Below are 24,157 nucleotides of genomic sequence, written 5' to 3'. Positions count from 1 at the left end.
AAAAAAAAAACAAATCTCATTCCTTAAACCCAAAAACTGATCCTTTTCATCCTGACTCCCGCACAATAGTCAGCGCATTATTTGCACTGTGGCTGCTAAAACAAGCAAAAACAAACAGTTACACATTGCGTCAGTGGCGCCAGCAAGAGGAAGCGGGCCACCGCGGTAATAGCGCAGACACACCAAATTTAGCGAAGTTCTCAACTATCTGTGCGATCCTTCTTCCAGAAAAATCTGAAACACAGATCTTTCGGATAGCCAAGCTGCAATCCAGGCGCTGGACGCGACTATAATAACCTCTAAAGTGGTGGAGCAAAGTAGGAATAGCCCCTCACCAACTTGAGTGAAAACCATAGAGTAACCTTAATTTGGGTCCCGAGACACCGGAACATAGAAGGTAACGAAAAAGCTGATGAACTGGCAAGAGGTGGATCTGCCATGAATAGCACTCTTGCAGTACCAGTATTCACTCCACTAGGTGCGGTCAAGAATGCCATTTCCCTAAAATACCTTCGAATTGCAGATTGTAGATGGAGAGACCAGACGAAATGCAAAATCAGCAGAACGTTATGGCCCACCTACAACCTCAAGCAATCGTCGACATTAATAAACATGAAACGACGGGACACCTGTAGACTTACGGCAGTCATAACTGGCTTCTGGTCTATCGGAAAACAAGCCGCCGAAATGGGCATCCCTCACAACACATACTGTCATAGTTGTAAACAACCGGAGAAAAAAGAAACAATCTTCCATTTCCTCTGTGAATGCCCTGCCCTATGGAAGGACAAAATGTTAACCCTGGGCAAACCGCTGTTCGAGTGTCTCGAGCAACTGTCTGGCTTAGACGTCAACAACCTAATAAGGTTCCTAAACCGCACAGACTGGATATAGTCCTGCTGTAAATAACTGTTAAACAATTTGGTAACGAGGATGTGGCAACAAAATGGTGCGGAAGCGCTAGTTGGATTCTGGATGAATCACCACTCTAACCAACCAACCAACCAACCAACCAACCTTTTTTATGTTCTTCTTTACAATGGCATTGTAGTGTAATGGAACGCCTTTGAGGAGGGCTGACAAGGTTCAAAGGCCAGCAAAATAAATAACTGCCACACTAAACCTGCTACCAGTAGATCAACAGGCAGATCGATAGTTCCAGGGCCAGTGGACGATGTGCTCCCGCCTATAGCTACCACCAGAACGACCCTCCTACCTCTTAAGCGAAGAGCAGGACCGAGACGTTGTAGGGCGGGGCGAGTCCACCCATGTGTGCATAGATAACTCAAAGCTCGAGAGTAAGCTGAGCGGAGGTATATTTGATGGGGATCTCGTTCGGCTTTCAACTTCTCGACTATTGCGATAATTAAGCCCGTGATACTGATATAGTGTGATGCGATATCTGGAGATAATATCTACATTTTCACTGGTAGCCAAGCAGCGATGAAATACCTCACGAAACAGTCAGCAACCTGTAAACCAACCACAAAGCCGCACATCTCTTAACAAGATGCTTGAGGCATTTCACCTTAAGGGGGGGGTAGGGTCACAAAATCGAAATTTTTTTTCTTCACTCATCTTATAGTAAATCATTTCAAGAATGTTGTGTCAAAATTTTAAGTGGATCGGAGCAGAACTCTCAAAGTTATAGCCTTTGTAGGCACTCTACCTCAAATGCGGAGCATCGATAATTTCTCAGAGTCATTTTTTCAAACGCGTTTTTCCCGAAACGACTTCTTAAAAGTCGGTGCCAATCACAACTCCGAAACTATTCAACCGATTCTTTTCAAATTTGGCACACGTTTTCTAAATCAAAAATACCTCCCCCCTACACTGTTTTTTTTTTATTTTTTGTTTTTTAAGGTTGTTTTTCACTTACAAATATGGCGAAATTTTTCGCCAAAAATGCTCGTTTTACGTTTTTTTGCCACCAAAACTACAAAAATGAAAAAAAAAAATTTTTATTAATGTAGGGGGGAGCATTACGTCATACTTTAACTGAAAAATTCGACTTTTTTAGTTTCAGATGATTCTACGATGAATGCCGATTGGCACCGCAGAGCACCTCTCGAAAAACATATCTCCAAAAAAACTCTGTCATGGGCTTATTTGTCAATATTTTATTATTAATATTTTTTAAAAACTTATTGAAAAGATGTACAATAACATGTAACTGATTTTATTAAAGTATCTTAAGCCATATTTCTGTAAAAAATTCACAAAAAAAGTGTTTTTTTTTTTAGCGCTAAACCCTACCTCCCCCTTAAAGTAAACGTGATATCCAGCTAAATTGTGAGGCAGATGAACTGAGAGACTTGGCAACAAACTGCCTAGACAATGGTATATGTTAGGTATACCCTTACAGGCATGCAAGCTACTTATTTCTGAGAAATTTGGAAGAATATCGAACGAAAGTTTTACAATGAAAAAGTCATCAAACAATCGGTTTCTCAACTATTTTTCAACGAAAAAAAAAATAAAAATCGCAAAGGGTCCTCATATCGAAACAGCACTTGACATATGCCAGTCACTAACTGAAGGAGTAACGCAACACTGTATAAGTCTCTACGGAATAAAAACAAAATAAATACAGCGTTTAATCATTGTTTTAGAACAGCATCTGGGTTACTAATGGCAACACCAGCAGAAGCTGTAAGAGTCGAAGCACGCTACAACGAATTTCGATGGCTATTCCAAAGTCGATCCCCAAAGCTGGCGGCAAAATCAATCACAACGGTGTCGCATCCTCTACATAATGACTTTTGGAAGCGCATAACTAACCGAAACCCGGTCAGTTAAAGCTATAGAAGCACCTGCAGCATTGCGGCTATATCTAAATATCTACTGGACACGCCTACGCAAATACCACCTAAACCACCAGACACATTTACGACAAACAAAAACATTTCAGTAGATATCTCACTGAATACTTTCAACAAAAATAACACCTCACGAGAAGCAAACTGTAAAGCTGATACTCTTTACTCGAAAAATCACCGTCTTATGTTGTTGTAGAACAACGTATGGGCGGAATCTTCCAAGCAATCCATCAAGCTCTCCTTCCACCAAAAGCTGGTATTTTCAATTCCGCACTAGCAGCAAATAATTTTGACGTTCCCCACGCGGCCAAAATCAAGAAACGGGCCGTCATATTCTCGAACAGCTTGAGTGTGTTAAAATCACTAATAAATATGTATAAACACTGAAGCGCACCGATATTCAATGGGAAGAATAAATGGGCAAAAGGAAATTAAACTAATACCAGGTCAGATGGAAATAACAGGCAATGAGCTAGCGAACAAATCTGCGAAACAAACTTTTAACATCCCACTCGTAGCGGAGAACCCTTGCTTAACCACTGTCATGACAAACTTCCATAGATCGTATCTGAGAACATTAAGAGATAGCTAACCTGTTTCTTAAGGGCCCGCAACTTCAGATGCGAACGATCAAACTATCACAAAGATCTCTCACGCAAAAAGTGCATCACAATAGCTAGAATAATATTTTTATAAGTGTAAATGTAATAATAATAAAAATTGCACGACTCGCCACCTATCGTAGGCTTTAGGTAAACATAAATACCAAAACCAAGAATGATAGAAAGAAGATTGCGCCCATCAGAGAGTGCGTGACGTCACGTTTTTCCGAGTTGTGCAGTATTGCCAACCATTTGCTCTTCGCAATAAATTTAGTGCTTTTTTATACCGAAAATGCGAAAATTTTGAAGTTTCGTGTTTGTTTCTCTTTTTTTTTAATTTAAAGCTACCGAAATTTAAGTTAAAAAAAACTGTATTATTATACAAAAGAAGGTTAAAAACGGGCAGACAGATTTTAGTGCTAATGAAAATTAGTTGGTTCTTATAATATAAAATTTGATATTTTGAAAGTGTGAATTTAATTTTTTGCTCCTTTTAAGGTTATGCAAGAATATTAAATGTCCCTCTCTCAACTCTTCTTAAGATTTAAAACCTTTTTACACATTTTAAAAGGCGTTTGAATTTACTGAATGCGGATTAAAATCATAAAGGTGTAATCGTTTCGTCCGGTCCTCAATCCTTAGTGGGACATAGGACATGAAGAGGTGTATTCATTGTAAAAATAAGCCACAAAATACCAGAAAATACTAAAGAAACCATACTGACATTTTTACAAAAAGAGTACCTTATTTAGTTATATAACCTCAAATATAGCAAATAAGTCGTTCCCTTAACAAAATAGTCTCGCTTAACAAAAAAAACACTCATAAATTAAATTGTACATAACCATAACACATTTATTAAAAAAAAAACGCACATTCTAATTCACAATTTGTCACGCATACAAAGTTCTTTAAGTGATTCAATAAAAATTTGTTATTTTATTATCTTTAAATGGGCATTTTAGTGCGTTTTTATATCGAAAGCTAGGCAGCACTGCAAGATTGCGAGAGAGAGATTTGACTGCCGAAAGCAGAAGAACACCAACAACACCTGCAATCGCGGGCAATGCCACCAGATGTTAAAAAAAAAGTAAAGCTAAATAAAACTGAGTGAATTATTTAACTAATTATTAAAAAATGTAATATATATCTTACAAAATTATAAACATTACATTTTAATTAGAGCAGGCTAAAAAAATGTCATGAAGAAAGAACTAAAACTCTGAGACTAAATAACAAAAAACAAAAAGCTAAATCAAGTTACGAAAATGGTAATCTGCCCATACTGGTGCTAAAATCACGTAACTCATTGTCAAATTCACTGAGAGCAAAGTAACGGGACCACGATAGGCGCCACCTCATTATTCTTTCCATCATGTACCAAAACTGAGTTCTACGAGCCAAAACCAGTTAGGTATCACAACTTTTGTTTACTAAATTTTATCTTGTATACAGGGTAGTTCAAAAACAGCAAGTTTTAATAGTAGTAGTAGTGATAAATAAGTTTAAAACCAACTAGATCTATTTCCTTCCTAAAATTCCTTTGGAATTTTATTATGGGGGGTGTGGTGTAGGCAGCTTTTAGTTTCATCAAATACGTAGAATCTTGTGACACTTTGTTATTAATACTAGGCCTCTTCTTTTTCGCCAAGCGTTAGCAAGTGGCGAATAGATGAAGCAACTGGTATTAATGAGCATATCTTGGCAGCGCTGCAATAGAGCTGCCTTTAATTACATTTTTTTGTAAGGCAGTATGTTATACTAGTTTTATGAGCGATAACTCGCTAGCAGCAGATCTTGCTCGATAACTTTGTTGTTGCTTTCACATGCAAATTGTTCGTCAATTTAACCGAGCAGAGAGATAGCGAGCAGAAAAGTGGCGAATAGAAGAGGCATATGTACTCTTTCTTACTGGAACTAGAACTGCGATGGATGTAGAAGAACTAAAGCACAAAACACTTTTCTACTCGTACCATCATCAATAAATAATTCTCTGAACTTTTTCACGAAACCGATTTATTATTTTTTTTTTTTTTGTTAATTAAAGATTTTTTTATTAATTAAAGTATTGACAGATTTTTTATATCTCCAAGCATACGGTTACCTAAAAAATTAATTTCGACTTCAAATTGTTTTCACTGGCCTATGTGTAACTATGTACATAAATATATACAGAGGTATTTATATATGTATATATTTACTTATATTTACTGAGAAGGAGTAACACTGTTGTGATATGGTCATCAAAAAACCGTGAGCATATGTAGGTGTGTGTGTTTGTATATATTTGTGCATTCAGATTTTGATTGAAAAAAAGCAATATTTTAAAGGTCGATGACTGTAGAAGAATCGTCGTCATCTGAGCTCATATGTACATGGACTTATACATACATGACTATGTAAATCTGGGCCCATTTATGTTTTTTATTTTTATTTATTTTATATTCTACTCATACCTACATACGCAGATTGCTATACGTTACTAGTAATAAAGAACCTTAAATTCAAAATCGCTATCAACAGCGGTTGGGAATATTTCCATACCTATACATATTTAGCTTTTGATTAACGGGGGGCGTACGAATTCATTAATACTTACCACACATGAATGTAAACGAAGAAGATGCGTATACAAATTTTATTAATTTGCGCCCTCTGCGGTTAGAAAAAACTATGTATAGTATGTGTTAGCTGCGATTTCGCTTCTTTTTATTTTAAGTGCTTTGTTTACTAGCGGACTAATTTGCGAAAACAAATTGTGTAAATATGTATTACCTATGCAAACGAACTATGATACATAGATGACTTGCGAAGTTACCTTTATGAGCTTCAACGCTAATTTGACTGTCGCTAACCAAAGCAGAACTAGCAAAATTTGGGTAGTTGACTCAGTCACCAACAATGCGTCCACGTGCATTTACATTTTTTCTGTATTCAATATCAATATATCGTCCCCTTTCTGTGTTAACCTCGTAACTTCATTTTTTTTCGAAATTGAGATTTTTAGTGAAAAACACTCCTTAGCACTCCTGTTACGTAAAACAAAAAACATACTCGTACAATGTTCATAATGATTATAGAATTTTTTTCAGAGCGTTTCGATTTTTTTCGTATCTACATGTTCGAATTCAAAAACCTCGTATCTACTATAAGTATCGTATCAAATAAGTTATAACTTTTCATAGAAGTTAAGTAACTCTAAACATTTTTATCGATTTACTGAAAATTATGATTTTGTAGATACTAGGTTAACACAGAAAGGCGTCGATATGTATAGTATCTGTAAGATTAAGTGCGCACTTGCAACTAGTGCATGAGTTTTTCTGTGCCAGGCAGAATTCTAGAAGAAAATTCTAGTGAAAATTTTGACATAAAGTGTTTTTTACACGGTGCTGGTGAAAATAATAGCACCAAAACAAGCAGCTCACTTTATTTCACAGTAAAACTTGACTAAAAGGAATTTGGTTTGTAGTTACTTTTTTCTTGTCTTACTGACAGTGTCTCTGATTTGGGAGAGCAAAAAACAGAACTAAAATGAAATGAAATTGAAAGGGGTATGCAAAATAGCGCGGTAAAAGTAATAGCACCAAGCACATGTTTTTGTTACAAAAGGTAATTTTTCAAAAGACAAAACAGATAAAACATCTAATTAATATCTATTTTTCAATTATTAAAAAAATGCTTGAAAAGGGTAAAACCTTCGCCGAAATAAGTCGGTTACTGGGCTGCTCAAACAAAATGACTAGTAATGCCAAGAAATTTGTCCAAAAAGTAGAGTCTTGTGGACGAAAACCTATTATGTCGCCATTACTCGTCAAGCGATTAGTTAGACAGAGCAAGAAGGAGCCATTCAAGCCAGCAACGGAGCTTAAAAAGGACCTAAATATTGCTGCATCTGTTGAAACCATTCGCACTCGACTGAGAGAAAATAATTTTAACGCTTGTAGTCCGAGAAAAGTTCCGCTTTTGACCATTAAACACGGAGCTAAATGTATGAAATTTGCTAAGCAACACTCCAATTGGCCAATGGGAAAGGGAGAAACATATGGACAGATGAGAGCAAAATCGTGTTGTATGGAGGGGCTGGTTCTCGTAGTTACATTAGGAGACCACCAAATGAAGAATATAGACCGATGTACACGAAAAAAACTCTCTGAAAATGGCAAAGCTGTGCAAAATTGCTATATTGCGCAAAATTGAGGATAAAAAGGCGAATAGGAATAAAAAAGTAAATAGGAAAACTTGAGTGAAGAAGATCAAAGTTCGTCAACCGAACAGCATTCACACCATCGGGCTTATCTGCAGTCACCGCATGGGGAAATTTTACTGTTGGTATAAGTGTTGGTCGCCGTAACCGAATGGGTTGGTGCGTCACTAATAGCGTTCGCCCCTCGGCAGGCAATGGCAAACCTCCGAGTATTTCTATTTCTGCCATGAAAGAGCTCCTCATAAAAATATCTGCCGTTCGGAGTCGGCTTGAAACTGTAGGTCCCTCCATTTGTGGAAGAACATCAAGACGCACACCACAAATAGGAGGAGGAGCTCGGCCAAACACCAAAAAAAAAAAGTCAGTGCAAGGGACTAGTATGCGAGTATAAAAGATGGCCTCGAATGAGCCAAATACTTATACAATCACGCTCGATACGAATAAGTAAAAACAATCTTAAAGTGAATATTCGCCCAATTATAAAGGGGTTTTCAATAACAGCTATTATTTTGAATAGTCCGAGACCATCGAGAGATGATTAACGATTTTTCATAGCCGGAATTGGATGGTATTGATCTGGACAACGTTTATTTTCAACAAGACGGCGCTACGTGCCACACAAGCAACGAAACCAATGATTTTTTACGGAAAAGTTTCCGGACCGTGTTATTTCTCGAAGAGGTGATCACAATTGGCCATCGAGATCTTGTTATTTAACACCTCGTGACTTTTTTCTTTGGGGCCACGTGAAAGAGAAAGTCTACGCCAACAGCCCAGGGTCAATTCAAGACCTCAAAGATGGAAGTCGTGTGGCTATCGAGGACATAGGGCAGTCACTTCGCAATTCGGTTATGGAAAATTTCATGAAAAGGATATTGCCCTGTAAGCGTGGTCGTGGTCGTCATTTGCCTGATGTTATTTCCCACTATTAACGGCATACCTTCCTCTTTATAAAAAAAGTAAACATCCGATCATTTATATTAAAAAATAGCATTTTTCTTTGAATATCAATATAACACCTCTTATTGGAAAACCCTTTATTAGTAATCCTTTTTACACTAGTCGGAAGGTAGTCTTACAAAGAGTACTTTAGAACTACTCTCGTTAATATGGCTCCAACTTTCCTACATGGCTTGTTTACGTTGAGGTTTGGTGTACCATAACAGCCATGAGTTTGCAGATTTTACTGATAGTTTACCCAGTTAGAGTTGGATATACCAAGAAATTTACCAACATCTTAGTGAGGAAAACTCACCAAATATTGAATTGATGCGAATAATCTTTATGGCGAAATTTTATTACCCACATTAAATGTAAATGAATATGCATACATACATGAGCAAATATGACACCCTCTACCAGCCTTAAAGTATTTACCATTTAAGCGGGTTTTATCTGCATGCTTATGGATATGAACTTATTTGTATATGTATGTGTGCCTGTGTATAGGCAACGATGAAATTGGTAACAACAGCCATGCTGAGTGTAAACATCACATCGCATCACATCTTATACTTATAATTCTTATAACTTGTAGACGTTTAATGACCGGCAATAAGAGATAGAATTACAGGTACATGCTTGATAATTCTGCATTTCAATGCGATTTCACAATGATTTCTTATAATGCTTTATTCTGCTTACTGGCATCAAAATATTAAAAAATATCTTTTTGCGTCCCAGCAGACTAATGATCCGACGTGCATATAGAAGGAGATAGCGATTATTTTTCGAATAAAATTGTTTGCTGTGGTCGAAAACAGTATTGCCATTTTAAGCATTACATCAATATCGAACATAATGATACTTATATAAAAACATACATACATACATTTGTATGTACGCATTAGAAACTCGATACTTGCGACACAATTTTTGTTTTTCATTGCGTACTCAGTACTTGTGACTTTAGAAAATTTTTACTTTACATCTCTTTTTTTTGTCTTTCTCTTTTGCTATTTTTACGTTGCATTTTTGAGAATAAAACTCTAGGAAGGACCGTCGATGTCATTCTGCTAATGACATTTTTTGCATTGAATTCAACTGATTTAGGGGCAGTATTGTGTAATTCATTTGGTGACGAATTAAATGCGAGAATTACCATTAATACATTGACTAAAAACTTTCACGTGTATAGAGCAACAATAACACGTATTAAAAAAGTGAACAATCCATAAAGAAGTGTGTTACGTGTTCTGCATCCGGTCCAGGTAAAAGGAAAACTTTTACGGTTTTTGAGTTTCCAAAAATGGAAAAGGCGTTGTTTAATTTGATTTCAAAAAAACAAAATAAAACATATGCAATATTTCAAATTTTAAAATTTATTTATTTATTATTATTTCAAATTATTGTCTAAATTACATGATTGAATAAATTCAGGGGACCTTACGATGTGGCAGATGAACCATTCGCTTAGTTTCAACAGCATAAAACGCTACCCAAAAATGTTGTAGAGTGCTGTTTGCGGATTGGGAACCGCTAGATGGTTATACTTGTATTGTACAAATATTTGTTTAATTCTGAAAGTGCATAGGTTCGAAATCTTGGGCGCGAAGCACTAATAAGAGCATTTCTGCCATAGATTCCGTCTATGTTGTACTCCATTATTTTATAGGTGAAAAAAACGTGTGTAAAATTTTTATTCATGGAATGCTGAAGCAGATTTTGTTTTGCAGGAATTCGTCAAAGATAAACTTAATATTTACACTCTGTATTATTTTTGTGCTCCAATTTAAGGGGTTAGAATTTTCAAAATTTCTGTTAGAGTTTTTTAAAAAAATGGATTTTCTTTTTTATTTTTATTTTTCCTTAATGTATATATATTTAAGAATACACACTGAAAATTTAATATCGCTCCGGTGAATATTTTCGAAATTACACGCAAATTTGAAAAGGCGTTCCAGAGTGCTTGTAAAGTGCTTTTCAAACTTTAAACGCGTTTTTCTCAAAATGGTGTTTTCAAAGTCAGGGACCTACTCGAAACCGGCTAAACCGATTAGTCTCAAATTTTAGCACGAGCTTCTTAAATAATCGATTAGTCTCAAATTTTAGCACGAGCTTCTTAAATAAATATTTTTTCTCACCGATAAATGTTTTGTTTTTTAGAAACAATTTAAGACCGAAATTTTGGTCAAAAACGGTTGTTTTTGTTGAGAAACCGCCATTTTGTCAAAAAAATTTATTTTGCGCTGCGATTAATCACTAGATTTAACATTACTTTAAGGAAATCTGTTTGGTTTTTTCATTTTAAAGGATCTAGTTCAGAGATAACCGCAAAACGTCTTTTTTGAGAGAAACTCTCGGAGATCAGCCGGCTCCTTTCCAAATAAATATTTTTGCTAATAATAAGTCTTAAAATACAGCTAAAAGATAACATAATATGTGTACAAATTTTTAGATCAATAAATTTAAAAGTTTTCTCAGAAAAAATTCTGAAAAATTCGCTTTTTTTCGGCCTTCTAACTGTATATAGCCCCTTAATACACACCATCATAGTACGGTTTTCCAGCACCTTTTTTAATTTTTTGAAATGAAACTTCTTAGGCGTCGATGGATGAGCGAGAATAGAAAGTAAAATTTCAAGGTCATGCAACGTTTTGGGCATTTTCGTGCATCGAGAGAAAAAAAATATATAATGTAGAGGAAAAGGAGAGAGAGAGCTATACCTTATATATATCTTAGATACACTTTAGGCTATTTTTCCTGAGTTTTTCCTTGTGGTTGCTAAATTCTAGTGAGAAATAACACTGCCTACTTTTTGGTGCTTGTTTGTTGGTGGAAACTTGTAGGAAATACATTTTTGGTGCCTACTTTTTGGCGTTATATTTCCTTGGTGCCTACTGTTTGGGGCGTTCTCAGGTCCAAATTTTTTTGGCGTGTTTTAGTGCCTACTTTTTGGCGCTTATTTCCGTTTTCTAGCTAGTGCTTGTACGTACTATAAAGTGCTATCCATTCCGGCGTCGGATTTATTGGTATTGCCTTGCCGTTATTGTGGTCCTGGAATCGCTGCGTTTGTGCAGGTGGTAAACGCTCGGAGTAGTGTGCATTGCTGCCACGGTTTGTGTCCGGCGTTTACCTACACCGGTCGACCCTTCTCCTTTTTTTGTAAATTTTATCTATTTGTATTCTCTGCAAAAGTTGTGAATTTATTTATATATATTCGTTCTCTCTCTCTCTCTCATTCTCTCTCGGGTCTCTCTCTCTCTCATTCTCTATCGGGTCTCTCTTTCTTTATCGGCCTTGAAACTTTCACTTCTGTTATGTGTACTACGCTACATGCACTTTTTTTAATTAAGTCTTCTAAAGAGTTCAGACGGAAACAAGATTTAAGAGATCCTGGCCACATATGTAGCCATGGGGCAATTGTTTCAATATTTGGTCTTTGCCTTTTTTATGGGAAAATGTTTTTCAGAATATCTGGGAACATCTCAAATGTTTGTTCGTAACTTTTCTAATCTAAGAAATCAACTCAATTGCAGAAAAATTCATCATTTTGCTACTGCTATTTTTGTAAACAACGAAAAAAAAATGTTTTTCTCATGGCGGTTGCCTCTCGGCAGAAAATGGCAAATATTCGAGTGTATTTCTGCGATGAAAAAGCTTCTCATAAAAAACCGTCTGCCGTTCGAGGCAGCATAACACTGTAGGTCCGTCCTTCCATTTGTGAAAACATCGAGACGCACAACACAACGCGTAAAGGCCATAATAAAGATTTACATCACTCAAAATCATTTATTTTCTTATTTAGTAAAAAAGTTAATCAAGAACAAAATTGGATGATTAATTTTACGCCACTTTGTATAACGCAAATAAAGCAACATACGCCAACTCAGAACCGAGTGTTTTTATGCAAAAAATCGTCCAATTTTATGACGTTGATTTTAAATTTGCCGTACCCGCATTGGAATCGCTTGGTCACTGTATAAAAGTGCATCTCGTGAAATATTAAAACAATAAAGTTTGCCTACATATTTTCATTTGTGTGCAAGTGCATGTGCATGTCTATACATAGAGAAATATATATATATATAATATATATATGTATGTATGTATGTATGTATGTAGAAAAAATATAATATATAATATATTCCCTTCTTTTCATATGCATCATTTTTATTGTGATTTTCTTGCGTTGGAAGTAAAGAATAAAACGAAAAGCATAACAGCATTTAGAAACAAACCAATTGAGTTCAATTAAATAATTCTATACAAATACATAGTAGGAATATCATCAACAACAACAATTATGAATATTCAGTAAAGAACAGTCGAGCATTCTGCGAGCACATTTACTGATTGATTAAAACGTTTGCATGGAATAGTGAGCATACGCAGAGAAATATAAATTGCCAATGAACTGAAAAATTAAACCAAATATTGGGATCAATGAAGTCAACAACAACAAAATGCATATAAATAAATCAACTAAACTAGGCTGCGATAAGTGCAAAACAGATGAGCAATGCCGCTGCTGAGTGGAAGTGCATTCATAAACTATTTATTTATTTAAGAAATGTTTCAACTCCTCTATTGAGTCACTATAAGTGAAACGATGTGTGTTACATTAGTCATGCGATCAACTTTAATACTTTGGAGGGCGTGAATGCTATACCGTTCATTTGCACTGTAACCACACAGTTAACTTTTTACAACCATAAATTTTTATAATTATTATGCATTGCATGGTAATGACTAGCTTAATTAGTAGAATTTCAAATATATTTCATATTTTATTATATTTAAATTTATTTAAGTCTTCGGACTTCAATAGGTACACTAGGTTGTTCAATGAGTTTCGGTTTCAATAAGGGAGGGCGTTGCTACTATTTTTTTTTTTTTTTGTTTTTTTGTTATGTTGGTACGCTCTTCATATGGACGTATTTGAAGTTGACTTGGGTCTATCACCATGATCCTAAATCAAAACAAGAGACTAAAGAGTGTGGACCTAATTCTTCGGCTCCGAGACGAGTTCGTGTCCAAAAATCGACCAAGAAGGTGTTAAAACCAGTGTTTAATGCAAAAGGAATTTTGTTTGTGGATTTACTGCAATCGGTAAAACAATAAATTCTAAATATTATTGTAACCTTTTTGACCAGCTGAAGGAAACAATTCATGAAAAAGACCCAGTTTGCAAAAGAAATATTTCACAAGAGCGTTTTGCTAAAATCCATGAATTAAAGTTCATATTTTTGGAGCATTCACCGCATTCAACAGATTTGGCTGTTAGCGACTTCCATCTGTTTCCAGACCTAAAAAAAAGCATGCGTGGAAAGCATTTTTCATCAAACGATAAGATAATAACAGCATAGCGTAACCGGAATGACCCGGATTTATATCCGGCCAAGAACTGTCACTTCAGCAGCATTCCGTATATCTATGGGGAATGTTAATGCTGATAAAACAACAACAACAACAACATCATAACAGCTGTGAAATCGTATTTTGCTGCTCTTCCAGATTCTCACTTTAGAGATAAAATTCATAAATAGGAACAAGTGTATTGATATACTAGTAACATAAAAAAAAAAACAAAAAATAGTAGCTGGGTGCGTTTGTGCATGACTACCTTTCGGTGAGTCCGGGTTTGTATTTTAAATTGAACCATTGTTTGTAAGGTTGAAAGTAGTCGTATTGGATAAAACAAAACTGTATAATAGCTTTTACTAATTTTTGCCAGTGGGCGTTAACGCCAATTTGTGCTGATGAAATTCAAGTCAGCAAAAATTATCCATCACAGAAAAATTAGAGTACGTTTGTAATTGAACTTTTTATAAGCAAACAAATTTATTTTTTGTGAAATTTGGTGTTCTGTGCACTTTTGCCCTTGCGACGGTTTGCCATTTGCAGTTTATAGTCAGAAACGATAAAATAAAAAATTTACCAAAAAATCGTTAGTATGTAAAGTATATTTATGCTATTTTTTTTTTTTTGTTTTTTAGGCAACACATAAATTTGTAAACAAACTCAGCTGATGATATGTCTTCTTGGCAATAATGGTGAATTCGATGGCAAATTTTCCGCTCGTTAACTTCTTTGCTTTTTCTTCTCTTTGAGAGAGAACTTTTGCTTACACTCTTGATTTGGATTGATAACTGGTTGTTGTTGTTGTTGTAGCAGCATAATCATTCGCCATGCATGTAAGGAAAATGCTCCTGGAGTGACAATCCTTGGCCGGACATAAATCCGGCTCGTTCCGGTAACGTAAAACCGATTGTCGTGGGAATGGCTGGTTGTGGCTAATTTTGTTACCGAACCCAACTAACATCTTACTCAACTGATGCCTTACCATTGAATTTTGTTGCAGTAAGCGGGTTTTATGAATGCATCTTAATAAGGAGCAGCTTGGCCCATAAATGTTGAGCAGAGCACTTTACTGCAAATTAAATAAACATTTTGTCAAAATTGATAGAACGATTCGTAAAATTATCGAATCCACATAAAAACCATTACATTTTTATACAGTGGAAGTTTTTAGAGCAATTTAGAGAAAAAAGTGACAATTCGAAGAATGATGGACACCATAATGGAAAGAATAATGAGATGGCACCTATCGTGGTACCGTTACTTTGCTCTCAGCGAATTTGACAATGAGTTATGTCGTATTAGCTCCAGTATGGCCAGATTACCATTTTCGTAACTTGATTTAGCATTTTTTTCTTTGTTATTTAGTCTCAGAGTTTTAGTTCTTTCTTCATGACATTTTTTTATCCTGCTCTAATTAAAATGTAATGTTTATAATTTTGTAAAATATATATTTTTTAATAATTAGTTAAATAATTCACTCAGTTTTATTTAGCTTTACTTTTTTTAACATCTGGTGGCATTGCCCGCGATTGCAGGTGTTGTTGGTGTTCTTCTGCTTTCGGCAGTCAAATCTCTCTCTCGCAATCTTGCAGTGTTGCCTAGCTTTCGATATAAAAACGCACTAAAATGCCCATTTAAAGAAAATAAAACACCAAATTATAATTGAATTACTTAAAGAACTTTGTATGCGTGACAAATTGTCTTTAAAATGTGCGTTTTTTTTAAATAAATGTGTTATAGTTATGTACAATTTAATTTATGAGTTTTTTTGTTAAAAGAAACTCTTTTGTTAAAGGAACGACTTATTTGCTAAATGTCGTTATGGTTTTTTCTGTATTTTCTGGTATTTTGTTGTTTATTTTTACTGTGAATACACCTCTTGATGCCCTATATTCCACTAAGGATTGAGGACCGGACGAAACGATTACACCTCTATGGATTACACCTCTATGCTTTTATTTTAAAATGGTTTTAATTTGCATTCAGTAAATTCAAACGTTTTTTAAAATATGTAAAAAGTTTTTCAATGTTAAGAAGAGTTGAGAGAAGAACATTTAATATTCTTGATATTCTTAAAAATTTTCGAATTTTGGGTTTAAAAAAGCACTAAATTTATTGTGAAGAGCAAATGGTTGGCAACACTGCACAACTTGGCAAAAGTGGCGTCACGCACTCTCTCATGGACGCAATCTTGTTTCTATCATTCTTGTGAAGAAGTAGAAATTACACACAAATAAATTTCACAAGTGCGACATCACACACACAGCGATTACTGAAAAAATTTGCTGAGAGCAAAGTTGCGGTATATCGAAACGACGCTTTAGTGCTAGTTGGGGAGTGCTAGAGTGGTACTTCAATCATTTCACCAAAGTAGCGGTACCACGATCGGCGCCATCTTATTATTCTCTCCATCGTGTGACAGAGTAGAACATATGATCTGAAAGGTTTTTTTTTTTTGTGAAATCTGGCAATTTGCTATCCGGCTTGCACCGATTGGAAATTAACAGTTTATAGTTAGAAACGATTAAAGGGAAAATTTAACAACAAAATCGTGAGTATGTAAAGTATGCTGATGGTAATTTTTTGGATAGCATTAACTCAGCCGATATGTCCTGTGCAAATGATGGCAAATTTTACGACAGTGCCTTCTCTCCATTTCCTTCTACATTTATCTCCTTCTGCTATTAAGTATTCCAATTTTATTAGAGAATCTTTTTATGAAGAAGTTTTCGACTAGCCTATGCTGCTCTCTATTAATCAAATTTATTCTAAACGGATTTCCATAAGTTCAATTTGCTATGAGTCAGATTTCTCAAGTTAAAGATGGCTTACTAAAATTTTGTGCACGAGTCTGCTCAAACATCAAGCCTCTAACCTGCATCGCTTGTTTTTTGAGGTTAATTTATTTTACTTATCATTTATTGGAAGATATCCAGTACACTTGATTGCTGTGCTAAGAAGGCTTCGAGTACTATTGTAAGTACACTTGGGGAACTATAAGTATTACTCTCCACTTCATAGATATAAATATGTAAGTACTACATAGCAGCTGTTTAAAATACAGAAAACGAAGTTTCTGCTTAGTCTAAGTCTTACGCAGACACACACAACATTGACTGCCTTTTGTAATAGGCAAGTCTTTAAGTGAAGCATTTTTGTATAAATGCATAAATATACTATCACAAATACATACAAACATACTATAAGTAGTACTATGAGTTTGGAGGTCAACCGGTAAAGCCATCAGAATTTCATTGCAGATACTAACTTTTATAGCAATATGGGAAATTTAAGATTTTTTATCTACTTACGTTTACTAATACTATTCGCAATATTCTGAAAATGTATCTTAATTATTTTTATTTTTCAACTCACCTGATTTGTGCACCGTCAGCGCCTTGTATAAATCTTTTGTGTCCAGGGTTTTTTTACGCCCTTTGAAAAATATTGGCAACGTATACCTACAGATGAAGAAAAATTTGTTAACAATAGTTTAATTCATATAATATAATAAAACTTTTCAATGAAAATACGTTGGTGAATGTATATAAATATTTACAGGTACTATAAGCTGATCATCGCCACGGCCGAATAATTAGTACGTGAGTACCATTCGGAAGCGCAAAGGTTCGAAACTCATTGCACGAAACATCAAATGATAAAAAAAGTTCTTTTTTTTAGTAGTGGTCATCGCTTCGCGGGGCGCCATGCAAACCTCCGAGGGTATTTTGCTATGAAAAAACTCCTCATCCAAAAAATCATTTGCCGTTCGAAGGCGGCTTAAAACTGCAGATCCTTCCAGGAAGAGAATATTGGCCAAATACCGAAAAAGGGTGTGAGCGCTAATTATATGTATGAATATGTATATATGTATAGGGTAACCAGATAAGAACGATAGGAAACGAAACTTAAATAAAACAACAACTGCGTGAGATATGAAATTAATGCTGGCTTTATTATTCAAATGCCCATTTCAGCTCAGCTGATAGTTTTTCAAGCAGTCGGTCCATTTTTGAAGACTCGATTGAATTCAATGTTTTGCATCGTTATTCCAATAATAGTGTTCCGAATGCCTCTTCGGACTCATTTAATGTAGTGGGCTTGTTAGCGTAGATTAAGGCCTTTACATAGTCCCAGAGAATATAATCGAACGACCCTTGTCGCATCCCAGATAATGAATGATCGTCATGAGAAGTCCTAGTCGTCAAATTCCTGCTTTACAACGTCGAGTGTTTCGTCACTTATACGGCATGTAGCGCCATCTTGTTGGAACCCCAGATCGAGTAGATGTTGTCGAGCTCTGGCCACAGAAAGTCGGTTAACAACGTTCTATACTGAAGATTATTGATGGTAATGGTATCTCCTTCCTCATTTCCTTTTAAAGAAGATCCGATGGTGTCGCCGTGTCCGCAAGCAAAGTCAATCTCTGAGAGTAATGGTGTCTTCTTCCTCATTTCAAAAAAAAGAATCTCCTATGTCACCCAAAACAGTCAATCTCTGAGGGTAATGGCGTCTTCTTCCTCATTTTAAAAAAAAAACGTCCGTTGATGTTGCCAAATCAAAAACCGCCGCAAACTGTCAATCTTTGACGATGCAATAGTCAATCTTTACAGTAAACACTTGTGCTCAAATATTTGCAACCTTACTTATTGACATGATTTTTTGGCCATAATCCGTATCTACGTATTTACAACAGAGCCGGAATTACGAAAATATTTGTTTAATCATTTGCATATGTTTTGCAAGCGGGAAGCGATGCGTGATAAATTAATAAGCTTTACCGAACATTTTTTCAGGTGAAAGTCATTAGTAACTTTGAAAGCTGCTGAAACATTATTACCTCACCCAACGATCACCGGTCACGTCTGTTTTCTGGAATATCTACATGACTTTCACCTTACAAACAGCCTGTACTCCCTCAGCCACCCAAATCAATAGAGAGCGCAGAGAATGTGGCCTTTAACTGCATTCGCTTTAGCGGTAATCGGGCTTTGCTCGCGAGAGTCTTAGAAAACCCGCCAACAGAGATCGAACATGTGTTCGTTTAACGTCAAATGGGACGCAGTAAGATCTCAATCATGAGAAAACTGCAACAAATTGATTGGGAAAGGAACGCTCAACGGCAACAACAGCTGCAGCATACGGCCGGAGACGCACTGCTTTAGGCAAACAAACGATCGAACAGGCGCGTCAGATAAGCACACAGGGTCCGGCACTTGAAGTGTAACCAACTTCAGACCACTCGCACAGCTGATGCTAGTTGGCTAAATTACATTCCAGGGTATTGTTTACAAGCGCGTGGACGCATTTTGCCGAGAGTAAATGCGAAACAAGAAAATCAGTAATGGATCTCAAACGTAATAGTGTGATTGCATTATATTTGGCTGAAAATTACAAACCAGCTATTGTTTGTGAGCTCAAGCACCTTAAAGTAAATAAAGTTTTTGTTTATCGCACCATTACTCGTTACAATGATACTGGTAGCACCGCGAAACGTCATGGAGGTGGTCATCAAAAGACTGCAACGTCACGTGAAATGGTTCAAAAAGTGAAGAAACGACTTGAGCGAAATCCCCGACGAAGTGCCAATCAAATGACAAAAAAACTGGAAATATCTGCTCGTAGCATCCGCCACATACTGAAAAATTATCTCAAAGTCAAGCCTTACAAGATCAAAAAGGCGCAACAAGTCAGACCAAAACAGCAACAAGTCAGACTTGAGAGAGCGAAGGAGTTGCTTCACTTGGCCGAAAGCGGTCAATTTTCGAAAATTGTGTTTTCTGGCGAGAAAATTTTTCAAATTGAGCTTTACGAATTGCCAAACGATAGGGTTTATTTGGCCGATCGTTCATACGAGAATTCGAGTCATCGATTGGCCGCCAGGAGGCATCAACCGCCAAAGGTAATGATTTGGGCCTCTGGAACTGCAGATGGGCGCTTTCCAATCGTTTTCGTCGAACCTGGCGTCAAAGTAAATGCGAAATATTATCGGGAAAGTATTCTGAAGGTTGCTTTGAAGCCGTGGGCAGACAAACATTTCGGTGGCAGACCATAAACGTTTGAACAAGACTCCGCACTGTCTTACAAAGCTCGAGTGAACCAAGAATGGTTAAAAAAACAACGCTTCAAAATTGATAACGTCCGCACAATGACTCTCAAATTCACCAGACATGAATCCGGCGGATTATTCTCTTTGGGCCATTTTGAAGAGCAAGGTCCGAACTAAAAGATTAACCAGTCTCGAGGCGCTGAAAAATACCATTGCCCGCGAGTGGACCAAAATACCTGCAAGTCACATTCGGGTAGTTTGCGATTCGTTTCTAGACCGTATCAAGGTCATAGTCAGGGCAAAAGGTGATTTTATCGAGCAAAAGCAAATTTATTCTTAATTTTGTATTATTTTCACACATTTTTTACTTTGAATTGAATAAAAGTAATTTTCCAAACTGAATGTATGGCCCTTTTAATTGGTTACACTTCTTATGCTGTACCCTGTAATATCAGACAGATGACAAGACGAAAGCTTGTAAATTTTACACTATCCCAAAATTTCCGATGCTCCATTTATTCCAAAAACACTGAGAAATAAATGGATATTATCGAAGGCGTAGAGTCTCCATATGCCCAACAGGAGAGGAACCTGGACGCAGATACGGATCTTATTGTATTACATTTGTTCCGACAAAAAGTTTTTTTTTTGGTTAATAGCTGGAGAAATCTTTCTTCATTTGATATCATTACGAAAAATCCATTTTGCGATCTCTGATTTCACTCGTATTCAAAATACAGGGTGGCTGATGAAAGCCGCTACCAAAAAAAAAATTGAATAACTTTTTTTCTTTTTAAGTTATCTGTTCCATTTTTGTTTTAATTTGCAGATTGATCTTTAAATTTATTAAAATGGATAACTGGGGCACGCAAACAAGAATTTGGATAGTCCGCCGCTATCACGCACTGGAGTCCGTAGTTTTGGTACAGAGAGAGTACAGGCGGATGTTTGGCGGCGATCCCCCGAGCAGATGGACCATAATGAGACTGGTGAATAATTTTGGTGAGCAAGGAACAGTCGCAAGAAGGCCTTATCATCGAAACCCACCAGTTCGGACGGAGGAAACGATCGCTGCTGTAACTGCAGCTATACAAAGCAATCCAAGGGTTTCAACAAGAAGCTTATCTGCTCAACTTGGTGTCAGCCGACAGTCTTTGCAAACAATAATGCACAAAGATTTAGACTTATTTCCCTACAAAATTCAAATGGCTAACAAACTGAATGCAGCAGATTTGCCGATTCGCTTGGAATTTTGCCAGAAGATCCTGCAAATGGTGGAAGAAGACCAAAACATGTTAAACTGCCTTTTCATGTCTGATGAGGCCCATTTCGATTTAAACGGCAATGTGAACAAACAAAATTGTCGAATATGGAGTACTTCTAACCCACAGATACTCCACGAGACGGAATTGCATCCTCTTCGCGTGACAGTGTGCGGTTTCTTCACGCTGTATTGTCGGGCCTTATTTTTTTGAAGAAAATGGTCACACCGTTACGGTTACTGGAGACCGTTATTTGAAAATGCTGAAAGAATTTTTCTATCCAGAACTACGCCGAAAGAGAATTCCTTTCAACTCTGTGTGGTTTCAACAAGATGGGGCAACGTCTCACATAGCCCAGACTGTTATGACAGAGTTGCGACGAAAATTTCCCAATAAACTGATTTCAAGAAACTCCGAATTTCGTTGGCCCCCCAGGTCGCCTGACCTTACTGCACCTGACTTTTTCTTGTGGGGTTTATGTAAACAAGAAGTTTATAAAACAAAGCCAACAAATTTGGATGAACTAAAACAATCCATTCGGGCAACAATTGCGGCTATTCCTGTCGCAACTCTCAAAGCAGCAATGAACAACTTTTTACTAAGATGCTGCACTTGTGTCAACGAGCATGGGGGGGGCATTTAAATGCAATTATTTTTAAAACTAGTTAAGCTACATTTAATAAAATTTAATGACCTTCAACTTGAAAAAAAAATAAATGAATTCCATACACTAAAAAAAAGTTATTTGAGTTTCTTAATGTAGCAAAATTCATCAGCCACCCTGTATATTTCTGAAAAATCAACGAGGTAAGCTGAAGTTGCACTCCCTTGATTTCTTCCAATATTATTTGAGAATTAAGAAAACTGTATGTTTTCCCCCGTTCGTCCAGCTCTTGTAATGACTATCAATAAGGCACAACGCCAGTCACTTCACGCCCATTTAAAACTCATGATTCACGCATTCAGTTCTGCGTCGGCTGTTAAATTGTTGTTCAGTGGAGATATAAATTCAAACATTATTGTTAATTATTGTAATATTCGCACTTTGTAAGAAATTTCGATGTCGATCAAAAACCATTGAAAGCTAAGTACCCCTTGAACTTCATTATTTCCATCAAAGCTATTTTTATTTATTATTTTTCGATAATTATATTTTCCAAAATGCATGCAAATGCAAGTGAAGCACATACGCGGTTCTTTGCATATGTACAAATATATATAATATAATATAATTTTTAAAGTCATTTGCACGTATTAACTGAACTTATTGCATAGTAGCGTGCAGTTTTATCATAAGGGCGGAATAGCGGGCTTAGGCCAGCTGTCAACAAAAGTTAAATTGGTAGGTTGTGCACGTATGTGCCTATAATATCCCTGCAGGAAAAGACGAACTATAAGGTGGCACAATATTAATCACCCTATCAAAAGATTTATACTTAATCTTGCCATAAATTCTGTGACAAATTTTTCAATGCATACGGCGAGAACAAATTCGCAGAGAAAATATCCGTTATTTTTGCTTTTGTTATACTCAGTTTTGTGCCAAATTTCGCTTATTACCAATGGTGTGGGGAGCTAAGGAAAATCGCATTGCAGTGATTGCATTACAAAAGTGTGGTAAAAGTGCTAGTGAGATTTACGAATTACTGAAAAAACTTAATATTTCGAGAATGTTTGTTTACCGCACCACCAATCATTTTTCCCAAACGTCTGAAGTGACAGACATAAAAAGGAGTGATCGTCCTTCGCGTGGTTCGCACCAGTGCAGCCATAAAAGCCGTTCCAGAAATAATTTGCAAAAATCCCTTTAGAAAGCAGAAAATTATGCCCAGGGAAATGAATGTATCAACCAGATCCATATCAAGACTGAAATACTTCGGCCGCTCAACTGGTCATCTTTTGACAACGCTTTCGGAGAAAATTAGGCTCCACAGATGCAAGCAGGTGGCACGCGTTCAACGGCCGTGAAAATATTCTTTTCACAGATGAGAAAACCTCCACTGTTGAAGAAGTTGTTGACAAGCAAAACGACAAAATCTATGCTAAAACTTCTAAAGACGCAAAAAATGTTGTTCCAAGGGTTCAGCGTGGCCACCATCCAATCTCCGTAATGGTTTGGTGGGGAGTGTCTTGTAAAGGCGTTACATCTCTTAATTTCTGCGAAAAAAGGGTTAAGACTGGGGCAAAAGTGTACCAGGAGGATGTCTTAGAAGGCGTGGTGAAGCAGTTGAGCAGTACTCTCCTCAATGGGGAGCGTTGGAGTTTCCAGCAAGATTCCGCTCCAGCTCGTAAGGCAATAACCACCCAGCAGTTGCGAAAAACAATATGCCTGGGTTCATAGCCTCCGAAGATTGGCCGTCTGGAAGTCCAGAGCTGAATCCATTGGGCTACAGTTTTTGGTCAAAATTGAAGAACATGGCCTGTCGAAGACCTCACAGAAATTTGCAGAGTCTCAAACAATTTTGGTTCGAGCAGCGACGTCAATGTCTATGGAAACCGCGGGTGCTGCAATAACTGAATGGCCTAATCGTTTGAAAACTTGTGTAAAAGCAAATAGTGACCATTTCGCCTGAGAATAATTTTTTTTTAATATTTTTGTGATTTAAAAAAACTAACTTCATTAAAAAAAGTATTATTACTTCACATATATAACGAACTTAACTTGTAACAGAACTTATGGCAGGACTAAGTATACATATGTATAAGTGTGTATATGTATGTATGTATGTCAAAAGGCTTACCAAAAGCAAAGCGCAGATATCACATTGGCACGTTCACGCGGATTCTCCGGCAAATCGTTAGTTTTAACCGACTGCATTTTGTTTTACACTGCAACGAGAAGAAAAACGGAAACCAAATGTAATTATACCAAATAAAAAAGAAGCAAAACATTACTAAAACAGGTAAATAAATGT

General features: G+C 36.4%; 1 protein-coding gene across 9 annotated transcripts in view; it reads right to left on the bottom strand.

Annotated features, from left to right (window-relative positions):
• LOC129236041 (probable multidrug resistance-associated protein lethal(2)03659) overlaps positions 1-24,157 on the bottom strand; it is a 73,689-nt gene that overhangs the window by 5,749 nt on the left and 43,783 nt on the right. For all 9 annotated transcript variants that reach the window (XM_054870224.1, XM_054870227.1, XM_054870221.1 and 6 more), the window contains 2 exons: positions 23,984-24,071; positions 17,307-17,392 (listed from right to left, as the gene is read on the bottom strand). In XM_054870224.1, coding sequence (XP_054726199.1) covers positions 17,307-17,392; positions 23,984-24,060 — 163 coding nt within the window. In that variant the 5' untranslated portion in view covers positions 24,061-24,071. The remainder of the gene's footprint in view (positions 1-17,306; positions 17,393-23,983; positions 24,072-24,157) is intronic.

Source organism: Anastrepha obliqua, chromosome 1 (assembly GCF_027943255.1).
Source record: "Anastrepha obliqua isolate idAnaObli1 chromosome 1, idAnaObli1_1.0, whole genome shotgun sequence".
Taxonomy (NCBI): domain Eukaryota; kingdom Metazoa; phylum Arthropoda; class Insecta; order Diptera; family Tephritidae; genus Anastrepha; species Anastrepha obliqua.
Note: the sequence above shows the minus strand (reverse complement) of the source record. Positions and strands in the feature narration are given on the sequence as shown.